The 11421-nt window shown below is 43.5% G+C and overlaps 1 protein-coding gene across 2 annotated transcripts in view; it reads right to left on the minus strand.

Annotated features, from left to right (window-relative positions):
• c24h17orf75 (chromosome 24 C17orf75 homolog) overlaps positions 1-1037 on the minus strand; it is a 32971-nt gene extending 31934 nt beyond the window's left edge. The window contains exon 1 of one of the 2 annotated variants that reach the window (XM_072242683.1): positions 550-1037. In XM_072242683.1, the coding sequence (XP_072098784.1) occupies positions 550-683 (134 nt within the window). In that variant the 5' untranslated portion in view covers positions 684-1037. The remainder of the gene's footprint in view (positions 1-549) is intronic. The other variant, XM_072242682.1, reaches the window with a different exon arrangement.
• Positions 1038-11421: the final 10384 nt, after the last annotated feature.

Here is an 11421-nt window from a genome sequence, read left to right on the forward strand (position 1 = left end):
ACATTTTTTCCAGGGTAGAAATAGCTAACATGAGGAAGCATAATTTTTATTTTTTTTTTAGATTATGAGGACACACAGTCCTCTTTTATTGTCATTTAGTAATGCATGCATTAGGAAATGATACAATATTCCTCACAACTCCAATATTGGAGAAAAATATAAGGGGGATGATATCAAAAGTATGTTCTTTACACAGAGCGTAATGGATGTTTTTAACGCACTGCCTGGTGTAGTGGTAGAGACAGATACACTAGGGACATCATTTAAGAAACTCTTAGCTAAGTACCTGCACTAAAGAAAATTTAAGGGCTTTGTAGGAGGGATTGGTTAGATTGATCTAGGAGTGGTTAAAAGGTCGGCACAACGTTGCTCTACTGTTCTGTGTGAGGTTGTATCTGTGGAGAGGCTGATGACATGGATATTAAGGAAAATGGAGGTTAGGTGGGAAGGGTTAGATTGACTGTGGAGTAGGTTCATACAAGTTAGCACAATATCGTGGGCCGAAAAGGCCATACGGTGTTATGTTCTATGAATGGCGGCTGTCTTCACCTCTGCCTCCAGTACAGGCTGTAGTAAGCGTTAGTCTGCTGCAGCTCCTTCGGCCGCTCCTCTTCCACCGGCTCCGAGTCCACTTCCTTCTCATCGCCGTCCAGCGAGTCCTGCAGTGAGCCCTGACTGATCATCGCGGGCTGTTCCCCTCCGTCACGCCAGCTCCGAGCCCGGAGTCGCCACCAACTCCAGCTCCCGGCCCGGGCCTTGTCAGCCCGTCCGATCCGCGACCTGATTCCAACGCCAGCCGCGCACCCCTCACTGATCCCGGGGGAATCGTTCGGCTTCTCTCCGCACACCGAGCGTCAGCCGTCCGTCCTCGAATACACTCCGGCTGCGGCGGGTGTCCCCGTAAGGTTTCCCCTTCCCACGTACAGTACTGTGTATTATGGAAACCTTGAATGGTGCTGCACTCGAAATTTTAAACTGCTTTAATGTGTTTACTTGCGAGTTCGCTGTACAACACGAACATTTACGTTCTGTTAACCAACTCCCAATCTATGCTTGTGTTTTAACCCCCTATGTTCTCCTGTGGGACATTACTCCTGTTTGCCCCTTTATTGAAAGCCTTTTAAAATCAAAAATAAATCTCATTTACAAACCTAGATATATTCTAAAAGGACACTATAGATTAGAGAAACATTCGCAATTCCAAGTTAACTCTGCTCAATCATATTATTGTCATCCTATGTCTTGACGTCACAATATCTAACGAGGTTCTGGTAATTTTGCAGCTGCTGATAGAGGCCAACAGGATGGCTGTTCCTTACTCCTCTAAAAGTTCTCCTCTTTACATAAAGGAACTACATTTGTCCTCAATGGACTTTTCGTCTTGTCATAGAACTTGTTCGAGTGTCCTTTCTTGCTGGTGTAAAGAAAACAACCTCTCCCTCAATGTCGCAAAAACACAAGTCTACAGGAGGGATGTCTCAACCCCCATAGACATCAATGGATCTGGGATTGAGAAGATGAACATCTTTAAGTTCCTCGGCACTGGGACCTGGATCTGGGCCATACCCTCCAAATATCCAGACCTGCATCTCAGTTTTTTTGCACTACCTTACTTCCCATTTTCTATTTATGATTTATAATTTAAATTTTTAATATTTACTATCGATTTGTACTCCAGGGAGCGGGAAGTGCAGAATCAAATATCGCTGTGATGATTGTACGTTCTAGTATCAATTGTTTGGCGACAATAAAGTATAAAGCATAAACATCACGGAGGATCTCACATGGTCTGTACATACTGGCTGTGTGGTGGAAAGGCCCCTTTCACCTCCGACGGTTGAACAAGTTTGGAATGGCCCCCCCAAATTCTAAGAATTTTCTATAGGGGTGCAATTAAGAGCATCCTGACTAGCTGCATCACTGCCTGGTATGGGAACTGTACCTCTCTCAATTGCAGGACTCTGCAGAGAGTGGTGCGGACAGCCCAGCGCATCTGTAGGTGTGAATTTCCCACTATCCAGAATATTTACAAAAGGGCCCAAAGGATCATCAGGGACCCGAGTCACCCCAACCACAAACTGTTCCAGCTGCTGCCATCCGGGAAATGGTACCGCAGCATAAAAGCCAGGACCTATAGGCTCCAGAACAGCTTCTTCCAACAGACCATCAGACTGATGAACTCATGCTGACACAACTGTATTTCCATGTTATATTGACTGTCCTGTTGTACATGATACATAATATTTATTATAAATTACTATAATTACACATTGTGTGCTTAGCCCATTGCTGTTTACACTGCTAACACATGACTGTGCAGCCAGATTCAAGGAGAACCTGATCATTAAATTTGCTGATGATACCACAGTGGTGGGGCTCATCAGCAAAAATGACGAAACAATGTACAGGGAGGAGGTCAAACACCTAGAGAGCTGGTGCAGGGATAACAACCTGATACTTAATGTCACCAAAACCAAGGAGATGATCGTCGATTTCAGACGGTCTCAGCCTGAGCGCACACCCCTCAGCATCAGTGGCTCCACAGTGGAGAGAGTGGAAAACATTAAGTTCCTTGGGGTGCAGATATCGGACAATCTCACCTGGTCCAGGAACACCACTGGGATTGTGAAACGGGCCCAGCAGAGACTGCACTTTCCGAGGAAGCTTAAACAAGCATCACTCCCCACTAACGTCTTAACTACATTCTACAGAGGCGTGGTTGAGAATGTGCTGACCTTTTGCATCACAACCTGGTACTCCAGCTGCAGTGCTGTCGACAAAAAAGCCTTGCAGAGGGTGGTTAGGGGAGCAGAGAAGGTTATTGGGGTCTCCCTACATTCTGTCCAAGACCTCTTTCGGAGTCGATGCCTCCAGAAGACACAGTACATCATTAAAGATCCCTCACACCCCCTCCATGAACTGTTTGTTCTTCTGCCATCAGGCAAACATTACAGGAGCATCAAAACTAAAACCACAAGGCTACTAAACAGCTTTGTCCCACAGGCAGTCAGACTGCTAAATAGCTGCTCTACCTGACTCTGCTTTGGACACTTTTAACTTGATTTTAACTGACATGTGGCTGTTGTGTTTTACTAATTATTGTTATGTTTATTATTTAGTGTTGTGTTTGTTATGTTATGATTGCACTGCTCCTGGGAAACACTGTCTCATTCTGCCCTGCAGAGCTGATGTATGGTTAGAATGACATTAAAGTTTTTTGAATCTTTGAATATATAGAAGAGACGGAGACGTAACGTAAAGATTTTTACTCCTCTTGTATATGAAGGATGCAAGTAATAAAGTCAATTCAATTGGATTACTCTCATAATCCATTTTACTATTAACAATTTCTTAGACATTGCTTACTGAGGTCTAAAGCATTCCCAATCCTCAGATTTACAATATTCTTCTGGCAATTTTACAAGCTTTTCTCCTAAGTTAAATACTATCTTATACTATACACCGAGTTATATGGGGCATAAAACCTGGTGGTTACAGCAATTTTATTAAGTGTTACAAGAATAAAGAAGAACAAACCAAAAAAAGGCAAAGAAAAAGTAGTGGTCACCTCACACCCAGACTAAAGATAAAGCACTTTTCATTGATAACAACATGTAGCTTATGAACTCGCCATATAATATCCAATATTGAAAGGCTTAGATAGAGTGGGTGTGGAGAGGATGTTCCCTATAGTGGAGGAGTCTCCAGCCAGAGGTCGCAGACTCAGAATAGAGGGACGTCCACTTAGAAAAGAGATGGGGAGGAATTCCTTTAGCCAGACGGTGGTGAATCTATGGAATTCATTGCCACAGGTGGCTGTGGAGGGCAATTCATTGTGTATATTTAAAGTGGAGTTTGATAGGTTCATGATTAGTCTGTGCTCAAAGGCTACAGGAAGAAGGTAATAGAATGGGGTTGAGAGAGATATTATTAATAATAATTCAGCCATGATGGAATGGCAGAGCAGACTCAATGGGCTGAATGGCCTAATTCTGCTCTATGTCTTACATTCTTGTATGGGTGATTACATAAAAATTACAAACAAACATAGGAAAGTTAAACTAGAAGAAAAATAATAATTCTGCACCCTAATCCAACAAGTGTATCACTATTCTCCGGTAAGAACTATTCCCATCAATAGTCAGATTCATGTTCAACCAAGAACATGCAGGTACAATGCATTTCAGTGCAGTCACACTCTCCAACCAGACCGTGTCAAACAACTGCCCACTGACAGCAACTTCCAAAAGCTGCCAAATCAAAAGGGAACACTTCAAGGTTTAATTCTACCCAGCTGGCAGATATTTACCCTTTATCTATTTAGATTAAATTATGGGGACACTCCTCATACTGCAGTTGTCACAATTTGTATAATACACTCACTGACGAGGACCGTACATCTTTAGAAACAACATTTACAAAAGAAAGAAAGATATCAGTTTTTGGCTGTGAGCTTCCTGCTGTAATTGACCTTGAGTGATTGATTAGTATTAGATTATTATTGTTACAACTACTGAGCTACAGTGAAAAGCTGTCTACTGTTCATACAGATCAAGTCATTACACAATGCATTGAGGTAGTGCAAGGCAAAACAATAACAGTGCAAAGTAAAGAATAAAATTATAACATAGACAAGATATTAAGATCAAAATCAGGTTTATTATCACTGACATAATAGTCATAGTCATAGTCATACTTTATTGATCCCAGGGGAAATTGGTTTTTGTTACAATTGCACCATAAATAATAAAATAGTGAAAAGAGGATGCTGTCTAAGTTGCATGCCATCTTGGACAATGTCTCCCATCCACTACATAATGTACTGGGTGGGCACAGGAGTACATTCAGCCAGAGACTCATTCCACCGAGATGCAGCACAGAGCATCATAGGAAGTCATTCCTGCTTGTGACCATCAAACTTTACAACTCCACCCTTGGAGGGTCACCTCCCTTGAGGGTGCTTTGCGATAATAACTGACATATCACTGACATATCTCCACAGTTTTGCTGTAGAAATTTGCTAGTTTCTTTGGTGATAGACTGAATAAGTAGTATATATTAGAGAAGCTCTCTGTCTACCAAAAGGGACGATGAAAATATCAAATGCAAGCACATTATGCTCATGGGTGTTTGCACTATTGTCTTGTAAATTGTGGTTGCTTTTGTGTTGTTTGCTATGGTATTGTCCTGTGTTTTGTACTTGGCAACGAACCACTATCAATTCTGGTATGTTTCATGTACTGGCAATAAAGTGATTCTGAATCTATGGAGCCAGTATACAAAATCTATAGCAAGAGTATGATTCATGAGTCATGAAATTTGCTGTTTTGTGCCAGCATTTCAATGCAAGGCACTCTGTTTGTCAGAGTCAACCATCAATGTTGCATCCTAGATATCTATGTGTCAGTTAATATGCAAGCCAGGCAGTACGATATGGAGAGCAAGCTGTTGCCCATGCAGCAAGCTCCCCCCTCCATGCAACTGATGAATCCAGAGCAATGGCAAAGACTGATACAGTTTGGAACTGGCAGTGTCACAGGAGTTGCCAGTCAGCGTTGAATTCAATGTAGGACTGCCTTAGGGACTCCAGCTGCAGAGTTTCCCCTTGGGGTTTATTCCTGAAGCCATGAATAGGTATAGCCACAAAGCAGTGGAAGTTTGAGATCAGAGTTTTCCTTCTCCTAGAGGAACTGCCAAACATGGCTGATGAGCCCCACCTGCCCAAAGCAACTGGTTTTATGATATCAGTAATCTACCCCCACCCTTTGCCCCTTCTGTCAGTAGAAATAGAACGGTTCCGCTGGGCTTAGTAGCTAAGCCACACATAAAGGTCAGGAGCTTGTCAAGACTAATTGAAACACATGCCATTGGGAGCATTTAATAGGTAGTGGGAGCTCATCCCCATTACCCAGTATAATGCAATGAATAAATATTACTATAACTTATAATAATAAGTAAATAGTGCAAAAAGGAAGCAGGAGTGAGGTGGTATTCATGAATTCATGGACCGTTCAGAAATCTGATGGGGACTGTCTTGTCTCCCTTTCTCTTCATTTACACCTCGGACTTCAACTACTGCACAGAGTCTTGTCATCTTCGGCAGTTTTCGGATGACTCTGCCATAGTTGGATGCATCAGCAAGGGAGATGAGGCTGAGTACAGGGCTATGGTAGGAAACTTTGTCACATGGTGTGAGCAGAATTATCTGCAGCTTAATCTGAAAAAGGCTAAGGAGCTGCTGGTAGACCTGAGGAGAGCTAAGGTACCGGTGACCCCTGTTTCCATCCAGGGGGTCAGTGTGGACATGATGGAGGATTACAAATACCTGGGGATACGAATTGACAATAAACTGGACTGGTCAAAGAACACTGAGGCTGTCTACAAGAAGGGTCAGAGCTGTCTCTATTTCCTGAGAAGACTGAGGTCCTTTAACATGTGCTGGATGATGCTGAGGATGTTCTATGAGTCTGTGGTGGCCAGTGCTATCATGTTTGCTCATGTGTGCTGGGGCAGCAGGCTGAGGGTAGCAGACACCAACAGAATCAACAAACTCATTCGTAAGGCCAGTGATGTTGTGGGGATGGAACTGGACTCTCTGATGGTGGTGTCTGAAAAGAGGATGCTGTCTAAGTTGCATGCCATCTCGGACAATGTCTCCCATCCACTACAAATTGTACTGGGTGGGCACAGGAGTACATTCAGCCAGAGACTCATTCCACCGAGATGCAACACAGAGCGTCATAGGAAGTCATTCCTGCCTGTGGCCATCAAACTTTACAACTCCTCCCTTGGAGGGTCAGACACCCTGAGCCAATAGGCTGGTCCTGGACTTATTTCCTGGCATAATCTACGTATTACTATTTAACTATTTATGGTTTTATTACTATTTATTATTTACGGTGCAACTGTAACGAAAACCAATTTCCCCTGGGATCAATAAAGTATGACTTTGACTTTATTGTCGTACTTTACTATATGACTATGACTATGGTATCTTCAGATATTAGAGAAAGAAATTATGTACAAACCACTCATAATCTTTATTCTTGGAAAGAGAAAAAATAAAAGATAAATGTATTTCTTTTACTTCCTGGAATGTGTGCATTTCTGACAAGACTGGTATTTATCATGTGTGTCCAATTGCCCTTAAAAAGGTGGTGGTGAAAATTCTGCTTGGATTGTTACTGAAAGTGAAGGCACTCCCACAGTGCTGTTTAGATAGCGGTTTCCAGAAGTTCGTTCCTGTAGTAACAAAGGAATGCAATATACGCAAACATTATGCAATAGGTTGTTAAAGTTGGGGGAGGTAATGGAGATAAGTTCCCACCACCTAGAAGGAAAGATACATCCTAAAGATGAAGAAGTATTCTAAAGGGAAAATGAGGCAACCGTGGCTGACAAGGGAAGTCAATGACAGCATAAAATCAAAAGAGAGGGCATAAAATACAGCAAAAATTAGTGAGAAATTAGAGAATTGAGAAGCTTTTAAAAACCAACAGTAAGCTAGCCAATAATATAAAACAAGATACAAAAAATTTATTCAGATATATAAAGAATTTTAAAAAAGGATGAGAGCTGATATCAGACCTCTAGAAAATTACACTGGAGTGGTAGTGATGGGGGACAAAGAAATGGTGGACAAATTTAATAAGTAAAAACAAGAAAAAAATCTGCAGATGCTGGAAATCGAAAGCACCACTCACAAAATGCTGGAGGAACTCAGCGGGCCAGGGAGCATCTATGAAAAAAAGTACAGTCAATGTTTACAGCTGAGACCCTTCAGCAGGACTGGAGCAAGAAGATGAGAAGTCAGAGTAAGAAGGTGAGGAAGAAGTACAAGGTAGTAGGTGATGGGTGAAACTGGGAGAAAGGGAGGGATGAAGTAAAGAGCTGGGAAGTTGATCCGTGAAAGCGATAAAGGGTTGGGGAAGGGGAAATCAGTAGGGGAGAACAAAAGATCATGGAAAAAAAGGAAAGGGGGAGGAGCACCAGAGGGAGGTGATGAGATATGGTGAGAGAGGTAAATGGGAATGGGGAATGATGAAGGGGAAGGAGCAATTACCAGGAGTTCGAGAAATCAATGTTCATGCCACCAGTTTAGAAGAGGCTACCCACACAGAATATAAGTTGTTGCTCCTCCAGCCTGAGTGTGGCTTTATCATGGCAGTAGAGGAAGCCATGGACTGACTTGTCGGAATGGGAGTGGGAAATAGAATTGAAGTGGGTGGCCACAGGGAGATTCCGCTTTCTCTAGCGATGCAGTGTAGGTGCTTGGTGAAGCAGTCTCCCAATCTACTTCGGGTCTCACCAATGTAGAGGAGGTCACACTGGGAGCACCAGATACAGTAGATGACCAACAACAGACTCACAGGTGAAGTGTCACCTCACCTGGAAGGACTGTTTGGGGCCTAAATAGTAGTGAGGAAGGAGGTGCAGGGAGGGAGGTGTAGTACTTGTTCCACTTGCAAGGATAAGTACCAGGAGGGAGATCAGTGGGGATGAACGAATGGACAAGGAAGTTGGGTAGGGAGTGATCCCTGTGGAAAGTGGGGGGGGGGTGGAGAGAAAGATAAGTTTGGTGGTGGAATTCTATTGGAGATGGCGGAAGTTACGGAGAATTATGTGCTAGATGCGGAGGCTGATGGGGTGGTAGGTGAGGACAAGAAGACCCCTACCCCTGGTGGGGTGACGGGTGCTTGGGATGAGGGTGGGAAAGGTGGGGGGGGGGGGAGAGATGTGCTTGATGGTGGGATCTCATTGGAGATAAGTGGATGTTATGCATTGGGATTTTCAGAAGGTCGTTGTCAAGGTGCCACACGTGAGGTTGCTTAACAAGATGATATTGCAAGAATATAGAACATTGGCTGACTGGCAGGAGGCAAAGATTGGGAGTAAAGGTGCCTTTTCTGGTTGGCTGCTGGTGACTAGTGGTATTCCACAGGAATTTGTGTAGGGACTGCTTCTTTCATGTTGAACGTCAATGATTCGGATGAAGGAATTGATGGCTTTGTGGCCAAGTTTACGGACGATAGGTTGAGGAGCAAGTAGTGTTGAGGAAGCAGAGTGTCTACAGAAGGTCCTAGACAGATTGGGAGTGTTCATACAGGATTCCCTAAAGGTTAACTTGCACAGTTGACAGTAAGGAAGGCAATTGCAATGTCAGCATTCACTAGAATACAAAAGCAAAGATATAATGCTAAGGCTTTATAAGATATTGGTTAGACCATATCTGGAGTATTGTGAGCAGTTTTGAGTTCCCAAGAAAAGATGTGCCGGCATTGAGGAGGGTCCAGAGGAAGTTGACGAGAGTGATTCTAGGAAAGGGTTACATGTGAGGAGTGTTTGATGGCTTTCGGTCCATACCTGCTGGAGTTTTGAAACCTATCATACATTGAAAGGTCTAGATAGAGTGAATGTGGAGGGGATGTTTCCTATTGTAAGTGAACCGGAAACCAGAGAGCACAGACTCAAATAGAGGGACGTCCATTTAGAACAGAGATGAGAAGGAATCTCTTCAGCCAGAGGGTGGTGAATCGATGGAGTTCATTGCCATGGAGGGCTGAGGAAGCCAATTCATCGGTATATTTTAAGCAAAGGTTGGCAGGTTCCCAATGAGTCAAGGTGTCAAAGGTTACAGGGAGAAAGCAGGAGAATGGGGTTGAGAGGGATCAGCCCTGACAGAATGATGGAGCAGACTCAAAGGGCTGAATGGCCTAATCCTGCTCCTACATCTTAGGTTTTAAATGCTCCCAATAGCCTGTGTCTCAAATAGCCTCTGACAACCAAGTCTAGCTCCTGGCTTTTATGTGTGCCTTAGCTACCAAGCCCAGCGAAACCTGCACTAGGATTCACAAGGTCCTTTGCACCTCTGATTTCAGAATTCACTCCCTATTTAGAAAATGGCTTATGCACCACATTCCCGTCTCAATTCCATATCCCTCAAATGCAATCACGCCAGTCTTTTCTTAAGAGATTCAGTTTGTATTGTGTTGGAAACACCAATGAATGGAAAATCCTACAAAAAGTAGTGGGTGTGACCGAGTCCATCATGGATAAAGCCCTCCCAGCACTGAGCACACCTGTGTGGAGCGCTGTCACAGGAAAGCAGCATCCATCATCAGAGACCCCCACCACCCAAGCCATACTGATGCCATCAGGAAGGTGGTACAGGAGCCTCAGGCCTCACTCCACCAGGTTCAGGAACAAGCAGTACCCCTCAACCATCAGGATAACTTCACTCAACTTTACTCACCCCAACACTGAAATGTTCCCACAACCAACGGACTCACTTTCAAGGACTCTTTATCTTAGGTTCTTGATCTGTATTGCTTATTTTATTATTATTATTTCTTTTCCCTTTCTTTTTGTGTTTGCATGGTTTGTTGTCATTTGCAGACTAGTTGTCCAGCCCGTTAGTGCGGCCTTTCATTGATTCCATTACGGCTAATGGATTTATTGAGTATGCCTGCAAGAAAACGGATCTCAGGGTTGTACATGGTGACATACCTGTACTTTTGACTTTCGTGCAGCCTCTCCTCTCTCTCTGTCTAAGTCTAGCTCTGACTTGCTTGATAGATAGACAGATAGATAACTTTATTGATCCCGAGGGAAATTGGGTTTTATTACAGCTGCACCAACCAAGAATAGAGTGTAAATATAGCAATACAGAAACCACAAACAATCAAACAACAAAATGCAAACTATGCCAGATGGAAATAAGTCCAGGACCAGCCTATTGGCTCAGGGTGTCTGATCCTCCATGGGAGGAGCTGCACGTTCGATGGCCACAGGCAGGAACAACCTCCAGTGATGCCCAGTGTTGTATTTCGGTGGAATATGGCCGGAATCCAACAGCAAAAAGTTCAATATCCAGTCTACAAACACGTTCCTCAATCGTAATATGACCAGGATTGCACCATCCGTTGTTAACCAGAACAGTAAGCCCCCAACTCCTTTACGCTTACCGCTCTCAGTGCACTTCCAGTCAGCCCAAACGGTCTGGAAGCCGTCCATGGAAAAGTTTTGACCAGGTATGTCCTCGTGCAGCCCCATTCCAGTAAAATACATAACACTGCACTCCTGAAATGTTCTCTGATGCCTGGCTAGCACCATGAACTCCGTGATGTACCATTTCCTATCTCAACACCAGCTGTGACCTAGCCTGGGACAAAAGTCGCTTCCCCTTGCACCAAGATCCCCCTTTTTATACCCTTCAAAACTCCTTACACTAGTACTTTTCCATGCACTTGGTATCTGACCACACTTTCTTGTGAAAACATATTTTTCACCATCTCCACTGAAATGGCTATAGACTTAACTTTCTCAAAACATTGCTGTGGTCTGGTTCTGTGGTATTTGCCAAAACAATCCGTCTAACAGCACTTTGTCCTATAGACTTCCATTCTATTTTAGCATATACCA

Source organism: Mobula birostris, chromosome 24, assembly GCF_030028105.1.
Source record: "Mobula birostris isolate sMobBir1 chromosome 24, sMobBir1.hap1, whole genome shotgun sequence".
In the NCBI taxonomy this organism is placed as follows: domain Eukaryota; kingdom Metazoa; phylum Chordata; class Chondrichthyes; order Myliobatiformes; family Myliobatidae; genus Mobula; species Mobula birostris.